Raw genomic sequence first — 15,415 nt, 5'->3', positions numbered from 1 at the left:
GAAAGACATTTATCCTTGTGGTATTTGGAGACCATTCTAAAGCTTTTAGATTGACCATATTTATTTGAAACATCAATATGAGATTCTGCTTACAATAGAAGACAGATAAATTTTATGTATTCTGTAGCCTGTAATAAAGGTGCCTCAAACTAATTCAGCCATTAGTTTCACCTCTTATGTTGGGCTAAACTCTGGAGTACTCCTAAACCAATTCAAAAGGCTAAGTTTTGCCAATGGTTGCTTTTGCTCAGATTAGATACAGGCCTTAGTCTAGTATGGCTATGCAAGTCTAACATCTGCCTCCTGCAGAAGGGATGCAAGTTTGAATACTAAGAATTAAGGACTGTATCCTTCTTCTTCTTCTTAGGATTTCTTTCATATAGTTCATAGGCAAATTCTTCTGTATGTGCTTTGTCTTTGGCCAATCCAATGTAGTCAATCTCCAGCTGGAATGGGCCATCTACTTGGTCTCCTAAAGTGAACCCCAGAGTACTGATCTGTTTAAAGGAGACAAAAATATATAAAATATTGTTAACAGAACTTTTGTATTTTCCAAAAGGTTTACAAGTAACTGCAACTGCAACAGATTTTTGAATTCTTTATGGAACTTTAGATACGTAGGAGGGATCTTAAATTAAGATTTCGACTGAACACTACCTTGGATACAAAGTCCATAGAAGGAAATTTTGTCTTATCCATACTATACTGGACACAATTGAAAGGTTCATCTGATCGTCTAACCAGAAAGTCTGTTATCATAAGTTGAGGCTGAAAACTTCCAGGACTACCTCTACCATTGTTAATACATTTCACTCTACAACTCTGATTCCCCTTTAATAGACCCTATATGTACTGCAGTACATGTCTGAATAGAGATGACTTGTAAAGTTCCAGATTGGTCATAAACCAGCACCCCCCCCCCCCAAGGAGCACCAAGCTGGAGCTGACAAAAGACAAGCACAAGCCTGGGAGTTGCCGTTTGCTAGCAGCCGAGGATGAGGGGAAGCCTGAAGCAAGGGACTCAGGAGATGAGAAGGTGGAATGCAGCCCAAAGTTGGGAAATTGCAAGGACCTGACAAAGTGTGTACACCTCAGGTCTACCAAAGAGATGCAACAGAATCAGTTTGTTTCTTTTAAATAAATCTCTTGCTAAACATGCTAAGGCTGATCATTGAGAAGTCGACTGGAAGACAGACAGTGGGCCAGGATTCTTGCGCCCATTTTCTCTAGAATAGCTCATATCCCTTATAAAAGCAAAACAACCAACCTTTATTTTACATACACTGCAGATTATTCAGATTGGAAAACCAACACATTACTTGACCCATCTAGTGCAATGTCTATACAAAATCCATCTACTTTTATTGTCTCCATTAGAATGGAATGGAAAGCCTTAGACCAGTGGTCCCCAACCTGCGGGCTGCGGCCCGGTGCCAGGCAGCGAAGGCCATGGCACCGGGCCGCAGCTCCCTCTCCCCGCCCCCCCCCCCCGCAGTAAAACACTTCCCAGGCCGCAAGCTTGCGGCCCGGGAAGCTTCTTACTGCGGGAGGGCGGGGAGAGGGAATCAGGGCCGGCCGCGCCCATGTGGGCGCGGCCCGATGCGTGGGTGCGGCCCGCGGGCCTGGCCCGATGCGCGGGCGCAGCCGATGCGTAGGCGTGGCCTGCGCGGGTCGCGGGCCGCACCCCGATGCCCTGCTGGTCCCCAACCTCAGAAAGGTTGGGGACCACTGCCTTAGACCACTAAGTGAAGTCATACTGCATCAACCTTTCTAAAAGTAGTAGCTTGCCAGTTCCCACTTCTTAGTGACATTAGCTAGTGTGGTATGCCTTGTAAGACTTAGGACTCTTTGTTGTGTTTGTATGCGCAACAAAAATATGCATGCTTTTGTGCATAAGTGTCAATTTCCACAAAAGTAAATATACAAGTTCCTGATGGTTGATCTCAAGTGAATGTAATCCCAGAACATCTCCCCCCACCACCACCGAAAAAAATTCCTTTAAGGCAGGATAGTCAACCTGTGGTCCTCCAGACGTTCATGGACTACAATTCCCATGAACCCCTGCCAGTGTTTGCTGGCAGGGGCTCATGGGAATTGTAGTCCATGAACGTCTGGAGGACCACAGGTTGACTACCCCTGCTTTAGGGGGATTAGCTGTACAAAATTCAGCAAGCTTTACCTTGTCTAACCAGAGTGCATACTGCTGATCCTGGATTCTGCCTCGGCTTGACATAAAAAACTTAGAAAATGGAATCTGTCAATAAGAAATAAGCAGATTTTTAAGTTACTAGTAGCAACCATCATTGTATGAATCATAAATTTAAATTCTGCCTTTCAGAGCAGTGTTAGCTTTAAATATAACGTAAGAGCCCTGCTGAGGAAAACCAGTGGTCCATTGACTATCTTTCTCACAGTGGCTAACCAATAACTGCAGGGCCAGGCAATAGGGCACAGATGTTGCCTCCTAGTCCTAGAACACAGAGGTTTACTGCCTCTGAATGTGGAGATTCCCTTTAGTTACCCAGGCTAGTAGCTACTGACAGACTTCTAATTCCTTTGTAAGTCCATCTATGCCTCTAAAAATAGTACATTTAATACAGGTGAGGCAGCTACATAACAGTATCTCTAGTGTCCACCTCAATTTATTAGGTGCTTGGTTCCTAAACTGGCTTTAACTGAAAACTTAATTACATATAAGACCAGTTATATATGTGCAGAAAAAACATTTGTGTGCCAGCAAATCACAGGGTGGCTAGAATGGCAGATCTTGTAGTATATGAACCATCACCTAAACTAGGCAAATGCCAATGGTCACATATTCAGGCTTAGTAGAATAGCACTGTTTTTGTGATTCATATTTTATAATATAGGGTGTAGCCTATCAGCTTTTCTGGGGTTCCAACAGATAGAAGAGGCTGATTTTGCCCAACTGCTACCTCTCTGTAGCTCCCATCCCACATTTTTGTCCATGTAAACCCCCGGTCATGTGACCCTTGGGGTGACGCCCTCTAGCGTTTTCATGGCAGACTCAATACAGGGTGGTTTGCCAGTGCCTTCCCCAGTCATTACTGTTTACCCCTCAGCAAGCTGGGTACTCATTTTACCGACCTCAGAAGGATGGAAGGCTGAGTCAACCTTGAGCCGGCTGCTGGGATCGAACTCCCAGCCTCATGGACAGACAGCTTCAGACAGCATTTCTGCTGCCTTACCACTCTGTGCCACAAGAGGCTCTTTTGTCCATGTTGTTGTTGTTGTTATGTGCGAAGTCGTGTCCGACCAATCGCGACCCCATGGACAATGATCCTCCATGTAGAGCCCCACTATCACCAGTACAAAAGTGGCAAGTGGCAAGCTTCCCCTGCAGCCTTCAGTGTAAATGATTAGCTGAACTCCTTACAAAGAAGATACAATTGAGCAGATTTATAGCGACAACCTAACTACATTATTTCCTTCCAGCTCTCTGTATCCAGGTCACACCAGATGGCCACAACCCCAGCCCCAGCTTTTGGACTGTCAACAACCCCTACAGTAGCTCCAACATCAAGGCAACACTGAGCAACCTCTTTAGGGAGCTGCCAGGTGTAGCTGCAGCTCGGCCAGATCAGCTAAGCTGTTAAGGAAAAAGAGAATAGGTGTGGGAAGTTAAGGAAGGCTGTTGGACATGCCCAGGATTAAGTCTGACTCATATAAGGGGCCAAACTTATGGTCAGAAAGTAGGTCAGAAAGAAGCTCTAGGTATTCTCCAAACTGCCCAGGAATGACTTGGGAAGAGGAGGATCAAGGTATAGTTAATTCCCTCCTTTCTCTGCAGCTGAGGCCATTGGTGGCCCAGGGTCTTGGCTACACTCATGGAGGGAGACAGGGAGGCCCAAGCAGTCATGGATCGCCCGCAGGAGAACAGATCTGTAAAGTAGCTATAATTTTCACTTCTGAAAGACCAAGAATTCAAATCTGAAAAATATGGAAATAATTAAAAATCAATTGGAATTCTGCTTGGTATATAAATGGTTCATTTATAATTTTACAACAATCAAAAGTAACTATTAATAAATTTTTGTCAATTAGTTCAAACAAGCAATGGACTCTTGGATTCGTATATATTTTGACATCATGGAAATAATAATTATGTTACCTTGATTTCTTCCCAGTATGGGCCCCCTCGGGTAAACATGAAATAATTATAGAGATCATCCTCATTATGAGAGTAGTATGGGTTTGTATAGATGTTTACCATCCAAGGTCTACCATCACCACGAACACGCAGGTGCAGGGAATTGAAACTCGACCAATCATAAGGCTGTTTTCGATCAAAAGCAACCTACCAAAATAAGCAACAATGCATTTGACATTTAACCAGCTGCAACACGTAAATAAACTCAATTCCTTCTTTCTTAAGAACAATTTTGAAGATTATTAATGCTGCCCAGAGCATATTAAAGGAAGCTTAGACTCCTAATTTATGCTCTTCTTCCTTTCTAGTTCTTCCATAAATCCTACTGCCATGACTACTAAACTGTCTCTAAACGTATTTTACAGCCCACTAGAACCTTAGGATCTGATGTACTGTTTTAATATTCTGCAGAAGCTCAAAGAGGCTCCTGTCTCTAGCAGCCCCATGCACAGGTAGTGCCCCCACCATTTCCAGTACTGGCTCTAAGACTGGAAGGACTGCTTCAACAACAACATTCTGTTCTCTGACTGAGGATGGCTGCATCTGATCCAACCAGCAAGAAAGATTGCTGCTCAAGAACATAGTGGTTCAAAGGCAACAGTTACCAGGACTCATTTACTTGGATGTCTGCACTGGTGAAAGGATAACACATTGGAAGCGTGACAAGCCGTTATCTACAACTGAACATTTAGTTTATTTCACTGCAACATATGGATTCAGTAGGAAGGAAGGTAGCATGCTACATATAGCTGAATCTCGTCATATCTCAGAAGCCAAGCAGGATTGATATTTGGATGTAAAACCACCAAAGAAGACTCTGCAGAGGAAGGCAATGGCAAAGCACCTCTGCGTCTCACCTTCAGAACCCTTTGCTGGGGACACCAAAAGTAAGATGCAACCTTCAGGGCCCCTGGCCAATCTACCTGGAGGAAAATTCTTTCTTGCCCCAAAAGTGGTGATTGGCATTACCCTGGGCATGTAAGAAAGGGCCACGAGAGCAGAGTACTGATTCATCCCTTCTTGCCCTCCCTCTCATGATCTGCCTAAGTTCACAGAATCCGCACTGCTGTCTGATGGCCATCTAATTTATGCTTAAAAACCTGTTTTTCCTCACAAGTATATACATCCTTAACATATAATGCTACTCCTGCCTTTCATTGTTTGTCTATTTCTTTTTAAGCAAGTTGTACCCTTAAATAGTTCCACAGGTCCTGCAAGACAGAGTTGTTCTGCCAGGCCTATAGTTGAGGCCTACAAACGTTATAGGTTGCTGGCCTACCTGTTTACAACCCATCCAACTAAATTTTGAGTAAATATTTTATGACTCCTCCCTCTTTTTTCACTTGGGGAAGGAGGCAGCTTTGAATTAACTGGTTTAATTATTTAATATTGTATCTAAAAAACCCTTAAGAGTTAATTAACTAATGTATTTTTAATCCTTCTGTAAGCCACTCTGAGCTTTCGGGGAAGAGTGGGTTATAAATGCAAAATCAATCAATCTTAGGACTTCGAGTGCCTCTTGCTTGTTCCCCATACTTTGAGCACTAGTGTAGGAGACATCAGAATCCATGGTTTATATGCCTTGAGTGTTTCATTCCTGTTCTTACCTGCAAAATCCTGTTCTTTCCTAAAATGATGTTATGATGTTATGTGCTATCGCAGCAAAGACAGCCATAGTGAGCAGTAACTGCATGTTTCCAATAAACTATGGACTGGGACTACTTCCCTGTTTCCCCTCCAGCAGAAGGCCAGTGAGCTCTGCAAAATGGGACTTCAGGAGTAGCATGGGGGCAAAGTGCAAGAGGGGAATCATTGGAAATCACTACCCTTAGTCTGAAGTCTTAAGTATCTTTTAAATATATATACTTGGGTACATATGAATACAAATAACTGAACCCAATCTTTTCACAAAAAAGATTGACTTGTATTTAAAATGGATTATCCTTTTAATAAGCTCAGTGCCTCTTATAACCTAAGAACCAGCTCCTTTAATTGAGCCCAAAAACAAACTGATAGCCAATGTAAATCTTTCAAATTAGTATATGATAGACATATTCAGTTAATAAGGGGGAAATTTTGATCTGAGCCAACAGAGGCTTCAGTCATCTTCAAAAGCAGGCCCTCCTAGATCATATTAATTAAGAGAAGGATGGAGCAGCCATATCTAAGATGGATGATCATTTCATAATAAGCTTAAGATACTTCACCTGAATGGCCAACAGCAACTGCACTCCAGCAAAGACTGGCACATCAGTCCCAGTTAAATCTTCCCAACTTATTTTTTTAATATAATATAGATTTTTTGGACCATAAGGAAGGCCGAGCGTCAAAGAATTGAGGCTTTTGAACTCTGGTGCTGGAGAAGAGTCTTGCGAGTCCCTTGGACTGCAAGGCAAACAAACTGGTCAGTCCTAGAGGAGATCAGCCCTGACTGCTCTTTAGAAGGCCAGATCCTGAAGATGAAACTCAAATATTTTGGCCACCTCATGAGAAGGAAGGACTCCCTGGAGAAGAGCCTAATGCTGGGAGAGATCGAGGGCAAAAGAAGAAGGGGACGACAGAGAATGAGGTGGATGGATGGAGTCACTGAAGCAGTAGGTGCAAACTTAAATGGACTCCGGGGAATGGTAGAGGACAGGAAGGCCTGGAGGATCATTGTCCATGGGGTCGCGATGGGTCAGACACGACTTCGCACATAACAACAAATAGATTTTGTTTGTTTGAAATTAGACTTGTTTTTTTAATACCCTGCTTTTCACTACCCAAAGGATTCTCAAAGTGGTTTATATTTGCCTCCCCTTCTTTCCCCACAACACAACTACCCTGTGAGGTACTTGGGGCTGAGAGAGCTCGGACAGGACTCTTTTTGAGAACACCACTAACAGGGCTGTGACTAGCCCAACATCACCCAGCTGGCTACATGTGGAGGAGTGGGGAATCAAAACCAGCTTGCCAGACTAGAAGCCACCACTCCAAACCAAGCTAACTGTATTTTAAGTTGCTGTAAGACACTTGGGCAGTTTTCTAAATGGAATGCTTATTCATTGCATTTATACCTCACCATTCCCCAGAGGCTCAGGGCAGCTTATAAGGGTTAAAATTAATAATTAGAAATACAGTACGTAGGTCAGTTTTCCATTGCCTCCTTCCCCAAGTGAAAAAGAGGGAGGAATAATACATTTGTTCAGATGGCATTTTATTTGATGGATTTCAGACAGGGAGGCCAGCAACTATAAGTTGTTTCCAGGTCTCAACAATAGGCCTGGCTGGGGCCAGGACAAAAAAGCTGAGGTTAATTTTACTTTCTTGGGGACACGGACCCTGAACAGATTTTGTTTGTTAGAACCCAGTGTTGGGGGAGATATAATGGTAAAAGCAGTTCCATTTCTTCCAATGCTTTTGGAAAATCTGCTTCTAGCAGAGAAGACTATAATTGTACTGATTAGAACTGCTAAAACGAAAAAGGTGGCTGTCTATACAATCCTGGGAATTCAGCTTGCACGAGGGTGATCAATCTGAAACTATATGAAATTGATGAATGGGTATTTTTAATGCATCTAATAAATCATCTGTATCCAAGCTTGCATCTGAAAGACCCAGATCTGAAAGACTTCATCAGCAATGAATTTGCCAAAGTGCCCTTATCAGGTGGCTTCAATTGATGTGTTCAAAGACCACAAACAACTTAAAAAATTGAGCTAGACAAGATTTCACTCTAGCAATGTTAGTGGAGAAAAACGCCTTCTTCATGACCATTACTGCTACTTCAAAGGACAGCAAACAGATTGAATTGAATATTCTATCATAATCAGAGGAAGTTTTCTCACCAACTATATGCAAGCTGTCTTCCTTCCTATTGAATTTTCCCCAATCCCAAAGCAGAAAGGGCCCACTTAAAAAACAGAAGATTAGAATATCAGGGAGAAATCATCATCACTATTACAGGATACCAACAGGCTTTCAGCAAAACTAAAAAGTGTTTTCATCCACATGACAGCAGGGGGAGCTATGATTTACATATCCTTAAAAGCAGTGGTCCCCAACCTTTTTATCACCGGGGACCACTCAACGCCGTGGTCCACTCAATGCCTTTTACTGAGGCCCGGTGGGGTGGGGGGTAGTTTACTCTTCTACTCTCAGCCACTGCCCTAACGCTCTCTGATCGCTATGGTAATGTTTAAACATCCCTTCAAAATAAGATACAGACACGCCACAACAATGAACATAAGGAACATTTTATTTTCATGCAAATTTTAACTCAGGGCCCATAGGCGGTCAGGGCCCAGTATACCTGAGGGATCGCCTCCCTGCCTACGCCCCCAAAAGAGCCCTGCGCTCCACTGCTACCAACCAACTAAAGGTCCCTGGCCCTAAAGAAGTCCGCCTTGTCTCAACCAGGGCCAGAGCATTCTCTGTTCTGGCCCCCGCCTGGTGGAACGAGTTCCCAGAGAAGATCAGGGCCCCGACGGAGCTTAAACAGTTCTGCAGGGCCTGCAAGGAGGAATTCTTCCGCCAGGCATTTGGTTGAGACCAGATATAATCAACAGCGACCAAAGGGCCCCTGCTCCCGCCCCCTTCAGAACACCACCTATACACTCTGGACCTGTTTGTATGTTGCAATGTTGTATTGTTTATTGTTTATACAATTATAATGTTACTAGTAGTAGAGCCCGCTGAAACCGAAATTCAGCGGGCGCTAGGGGCCTAGGGAGGTTTTTTCTCCCCCCCCCCCGATCTGGAAAAAAGCTCCCCAGGCCCCAGGGAAGGCCATCCGCGGCTCTCCTCCTGAGCCCCTGGGGAGGGCGGTATATAAATATAATAATAAATATTATAATAATCTATAACATACAAGTTTCAATACAACATCACAGCAACCAAGTAGCAATTTATAACACAACATAAATAACAACAACACTGGGGAGATCAAATTTGTTCAGTCATGGAAGAGCGTCTGAGGGGGGGCCTAGCAGATGTTCTCAGTCGGTTGGCCTCAAGCGAACGCCTGGTGGAGCTCCCTTTTGCAGGCCCTGCGGAACTGTGGAAATTCGGGCAGGGCTCTGATCTCTTCAGGGAGCTCGTTCCACCAGGTGGGGGCTAGGAACTAAAAGGCTCTGGCCCTTGTTGAGGTCCGCCGTGCTTCTTTGGGGCCAGGGATCCATGGCCAGTTGGAGGTGGTGGAGCATAAGGCTCTTTTGGAGGTATAGGCAGGGAGACTGTCTGTCAAGTACACCGGGCCCAAACCGCGTATGGCCTTAAAGGAGGTTATCAAAACCTTAAACTTAATCTGGAATTAAACTGGGAGCCAGCCGAGTTGTTGGAGTATCGGCCAGATGTGGGATCTCCATGTTTTGGTGAGGTTCCTGGCTGCAGCATTCTGCACCAGTTGTAGTTTCCGGATCAAGCATAAGGGTAAGCCTGTGCAGAGCGAGTTGCAGAAGTCTAGTCTAGAGGTAATTTACAAATTAACCCCAGCTGGTGGGTGGAAACCACTTATGCACAGAGGGCATTTCCACACATTGGTCTAAACAGTAAAACCCCTGCTGAATGCCAACGTGTGATATTTTACGGCGCTTCACCTTATAGCTGTCTCACCTTTTCCAGCCGTCTTTTCACATGTTTTACCCTCATCATTTGCGGCTGGAAAAGGCAGAAGAGAGCGCAATGTGCCTTAAACTTGTCACACACTGACCTGTCAATCACTTTAGGCAATCGATCCCCCCATGGCATATCCTTGTCCTTGGAGCATGCGGTCGCTGCCATTTCTTTTGCTAGCGTGTAAATGAACTTATGCTCAGTTTTAAGTGAAAAAACCAAAATGGCATGTGAGTCACCCCAAAACTGTCAATTAGCAAGGGTACAGGGCCGATCAACCATGAACCTTGCTTCTGTTGCATGATGTGCCCATTTTAGAACAGCAAAGCACTCACACTTTGGGGGGGAAAGGCATTTCATACGGGGGGGGGGGGTTCTGGAGTACGCCAAAAACATGGAGCTTTAGCGATGCTATGATAACTTTAAATCGTTCATTATTTTGTAAAAAAATGAACATTTGAGAAGCACGCTTTGTGTCACATCTCTGAATAATGTATGCTTCCGTGTTATCACTAGCCTAGCCTACGCGTGTATCTGCCTATGTGTTGTTCTGTGCGTGTCGCCATTTTTTATAAGGAATAAATTCCCGTTCTCGGGGAAGAGGGAGGCAGGTCCGAGAATGGGACATTGCAGAGCTGACTATCGTGCATTTCACTCTCCGTGCATTCCTTCTGCTGGTTGCCTGCTGGTGGATCGTGGTGAATCTACTTTGTGCAGTTCCCAAAGTTGCACTTTAAAATGGATGATGTTGTGAGCTAGCTGCTGCCCAGACGGTGGATGTAGCCAAAGTCATGTGGAGGGGCCGGAATATGAACTTATTTGTCAATATTTCTAAAATAAGAACTTTTGAAAGTCAAACAATAATTATAAGGGAACAAGAATTAAAGCCATGCAATGGTCACCTCCAGGATTGATTTCTGTAATTCGTTCTACGCGGGCTAGCTCTTGTCCCTGACCCAGAAATTGCAACTGGTGTAAAATGCGGCTGCTAGGGTCCCTCACAGGGACATCTTGGAGGGCCCACATCCAGCCTATGCTGAGGCAGCTACATTGGTTGCCGGTTGCAGCCCGGATCCGCTTCAAGGTTTTGACATTTAAGGCCTTCACGGTCTGGGAACCATATACCTGAGGGACCGGCTGTCGCCCTATGCCACCTGCAGAACTTTGCGCTCTGTGGGTACCAACTTGGTGGTGATTCCCCACCCCAGATAAGCTTGTCTGGCCTCGACCAGGGCCAAGGCCTTTTTGGTCCTGGCCCCTACCTGGTGGAACAAGCTCCTGGAAGAGCTGTGGGCCAGGCAGGAGCTTTTGGTGTTCCACAGGGCCTGCAAGACGGAGCTCTTCCGCCAGGTCTATGAATGAGGCCAGGGCAGAGAGAAGATCAGTTGGGGGCCCTCCCTCTCTAAGAACTAGATACGATCACTTGAACATCTGATGGTTTTCAGTTACAGCTCACTTCCCTTGCTGGGAGTTGCGTTGGTGAGAAGGGCAGATGAGTTACACCGCCATGTTGCATTTTATGTCTTCATATTTAATATTTTAATGGGGTTTTATTGGGCATTTTATTGTCTATGGACTGATATTGTAAGCCACCATGAGCCAGCTTCCCAGGGATGGCAGGAAGAAATTGAACTAATAATGATAATATATTAAAATGTATCTATGGGCTCCACAGAACATAAATGAATTCTGCTACTTATAAAGGACAAGAGCATTACATAGATCAATTTTGTTCTTGGATTAAAATTTTAATCTTAGGTTTCAACAATTTTAAAAGTCAACCTTTTCCTTATAATATAGTGTTTTGGGTGATAAGTTTCATTTTCAGGCATATTGTCTGAGTTAGACAGAGTGAGCAAGAGAAAGACCAACAGTATTTAAAATATCAATCCATTTTTCTCCTCTTTCCAAAACTTCACTAAGGGCCTATTTTACTTAATACAGACCATTGCCCAGTAAACATTATAAAATAACATGCTGTACTCACAAGTTGTGGCTTTGATCTCATGGCACAATATCCACTGTATCTTGTCTCTCCATCCCGAGGTACTTGAGTATTAAGAGTCCCATACAACACAGCAGACTGGTTATTCTTGCCTAGTTTTAGGTACACTTCACTCTTCCCTCCAATTTCAACATCAGAGGAGATTACCCACTTATTCAAATCTTCTTCACTGCGAAACTCCCAAATCACTCTTGTCTGTTCCAGCAAGTATACCTCTAACGGACGTCCCTCGGGCCCTTTCAGATGACCGTATACTTCTTTCGCTAAGCGTCCAAAGTGTGTCTTGACACCTTCTATTCCTTTCTGAAAGCTAAAGTTAATCTTTGCCCATGGTGGGGTCTTGTCAGGTGGCGTTCCTGGTTTTTTATAGTTGCTATACTGACATGGTCTGCAACCACCAGCAAGAGGCCTAAACAAGCCATTTTGCCAATGACGCTGATTAAGCACCTTGAGAGATAAAGCCATGACAACCGCAGAAACTTAGAATTTGCTTTGACAAACAAGTTATTTTTTATCAAAGCGAAAGAACAGATGTCTCTTCCCAGTTGAAGTTGCTCGCTTTTATCTGTAATGATAAATTACACAAATTTGAAAAATTATTGATTTGTTTAACTCATTTCCTCAAATCAACTGAAGTGTACACATGCACCTAGTAGCATGGTTCATATTACAGCATAAGGAAAATCCCTGCCTCATAAAATACTTCAGTAAATCAACAATTCTGTACAATTCTGGTTTTTTCATGATTTGGAATATACATTACTATGAAGAGAAGATAAATCAGTCATATAATCTGAAGGAATTACACCATTTATATTTGGAGAGATCACACATACACTCACGCAGAACCATAACAATTTGCTTGGAAGTGGATGTACTCTAAATCTTGCTAAAAAGCACTCATGAAAAAACAAATGTTATCTCTTTTGTTTTGTTCTCTCAATTGACAAAAAGTTGAACAACTGCAATATAAGAACACAGGAAAAACCTTGGGCTAGTCACTGTCCTGTCAGAGCTGTTCTCACCGAGCAGTCCTGTCAGAGCTCTCTCAGCTCCACCTATATCACAAGTCGTCTGTTGTGGATAGAGGAAGGGAAGGCAATGGCAAGCCACTATGAGACTTCTCTGGGTAGTGAAAGGTAGGTTATAAAAATCAACTCTTTTTCTTCTAGATATCAAAGGCCTGGGTGAAGAGATGTGTTTTTATCAGATGCCAAAATCATACAATGAAGATGCCTGGAGAATCACCAGTGGAAACCCATTAATTTATACTGGGTTAATTTAGTTTTTAAGCATAATTCTTCTATCTATCTATGACTCCTAACAATATAAGAACATGAAGTGATCCATTATATAGAAGTTTATATATTTTATACTTAAATATATATTTTATACAGAAGGACTGCAATCTGGATTTTCAGATAGTTCGGTGGATAGGGAATTGGTTAGAGAACCGCACTCAAAGAGTTGTTGTCAATGGTGTTTCATCAGACTGGAGGGAGGTGAGTAGCGGGGTACCTCAGGGCTCGGTGCTCAGCCCGGTACTTTTTAACATATTTATTAATGATCTAGATGACGGGGTGGAGGGACTACTCATCAAGTTTGCAGATGACACCAAATTGGGAGGGCTGGCAAATACTCCGGAAGATAGAGACAGAGTTCAACGAGATCTGAAAACAATGGGAAAATGGGCAAATGAGAACAAGATGCAATTTAATAAAGATAAGTGTAAAGTTCTGCATCTGGGTCAGAAAAATGAAAAGCATGCCTACTGGAGGGGGGATACGCTTCTAGGTAGCACTGTGTGTGAACGAGACCTTGGGGTACTTGTGGATTGTAAGTTAAACATGAGCAGGCAGTGTGATGCAGTGGTAAAAAAGGCAAATGCCATTTTGGGCTGTATCAACAGAGGCATCACATCAAAATCACAAGATGTCATAGTCCCATTGTATACGGCACTGGTCAGACCACACCTGGAGTACTGTGTGCAGTTCTGGAGGCCTCACTTCAAGAAGGACGTAGATAAAATTGAAAGGGTACAGAGAAGAGCAACGAGGATGATCTGGGGCCAAGCCCTATGAAGATAGGCTAAGGCACTTGGGAATGTTCAGCCTGGAGAAAAGGAGGTTGAGAGGGGACACGATAGCCCTCTGTAAGTATCTGAAAGGTTGTCACTTGGTGGAGGACAGGATGCTCTTTCTGTTGGCCACAGAGGAAAGGACACGCAGTAATGGGTTTAAACTACAACGATATAGGCTAGATGTCAGGAAAAATTTTTTATCACAGTCAGAGTAGTTCAGCAGTGGAACAGGCTGCCTAAGGAGGTGGTGAGCTCCCCCTCACTGGCAGCCTTCAAGCAAAGGCTGGATCCACACTTTTCTTGGATGCTTTAGGATGCTTAGGGCTGATCCTGCATTGAGCAGGGGGTTGGACTAGATGGTCTGTGTGACCCCTTCCAACTCTATGATTCTATGATTCTCAATGCCTGGTGAAAGAGCTCTGTCTTGCAGGCCCTGCAGAACTATGATAGTTACACCATGACCCTCAGCTCTTCCAGGAACTCATTCCACCAGGCTGGGGCCAGGACTGAAAAGACAGGTGGGACTCTCTTTTCCATGTTGGGTATTCAGAGCCAATGAGTCTATCATGTTTTAACCTGCTAACTAAAAACTACAGTTCTGTTTCTTAAAAAAGAAGTCAGCACTCAAGCCTACCAAGTCTCACACTACATGTTTTTTATTTGCTAGTCTTCAGGTATTCCAAAGCAACTCTTTAAAAGACTGCTTCTCACACTGGATCATGGTAGTCTGGTTCACACTTATTATCCTAAATCATCATAAGGGAACCATGCTTAACAACACCTGCATCTAGGGACACCTACATGGAGAAAAACAAGGATAACAGAGTAGCTTATATGGGGTAACACCAGGCATGTTAATTGGGTAGATCTGGCGGCCCGAAATGGAAAGGCCAAGACTAGCTCATCCCTTTATGATGCCACTGGACTCAAACGTTGTTCACCCCTCGTAATCCCTTTATGTCCTCCGGGTCAGCTACTTCCCACACGCCCGACTCACTTACATTTCACGATGTTTCCAAAGGCCGTTCAACCGCGAGTCCCACGCTGATGGCCTTCCGGGCGCCTCCATCGGTCTTGTCCGTCCCCTGTCGAGCTCCGCCCATCAAGGAAACCAGACCTCGGTGCCCAAGCGCCCGAGCTGCACGCGGAGCCACCCTTCCCCCGCCTCCGCCTCCGCCGCAGCACGAAGCTCATCCTCCCCGCCCCCTTTGGCTGGCGCCCCGAAACGGCCGTCTGCGTCCTCTGGCCCTTCTCCTTCCCCACGGAGAACGCGTCCGGAGCCGCTCCCGCTCGTCTGCCTCGGCCTCGGCCGGGTTTCCACACCCCGAGGGCCCAGCCCTTCCCGCGGCCACCTGGATTGGGCCCTGGCTCAACTCATGGTTTCACAATAAGAATGAGGGGGCTCTTATTATGGGTAACAAGAGGCTATCGCGTTCGTCGCCGGACACGGCCTCGCCGCCAGGCTCCACAGACGCCACGGCCTCCCCGCGCGACGGCGGCCTCTTCTCCTCCGCGCCCCCCCCCCCGGGCGTTCCTCCGCCCAGCCGCGTCATTGCCTTGGCCCTGC

The 15,415-nt window shown here is 44.7% G+C and overlaps 1 protein-coding gene across 1 annotated transcript; it reads right to left on the bottom strand.

Annotated features, from left to right (window-relative positions):
* Window positions 1-43: 43 nt before the first annotated feature.
* Window positions 44-15,370, bottom strand: NDUFAF1 (NADH:ubiquinone oxidoreductase complex assembly factor 1). Its single transcript, XM_077322847.1, has 5 exons — window positions 14,850-15,370; window positions 11,751-12,333; window positions 4,133-4,318; window positions 2,180-2,254; window positions 44-497 (listed from the first exon to the last, which is right to left on the bottom strand). The coding sequence occupies exons 2-5, from the start codon at window positions 12,231-12,233 to the stop codon at window positions 330-332; spliced, it is 912 nt and encodes a 303-aa protein (XP_077178962.1). The 5' UTR covers window positions 12,234-12,333; window positions 14,850-15,370; the 3' UTR covers window positions 44-329.
* Between the last annotated feature and the right edge of the window lie 45 nt (window positions 15,371-15,415).

The sequence above is a fragment of the Paroedura picta genome, chromosome 2 (assembly GCF_049243985.1).
Source record: "Paroedura picta isolate Pp20150507F chromosome 2, Ppicta_v3.0, whole genome shotgun sequence".
Classification (NCBI taxonomy): Eukaryota; Metazoa; Chordata; class Lepidosauria; order Squamata; family Gekkonidae; genus Paroedura; species Paroedura picta.
This window is presented reverse-complemented; position numbering and strand designations above follow the sequence as displayed.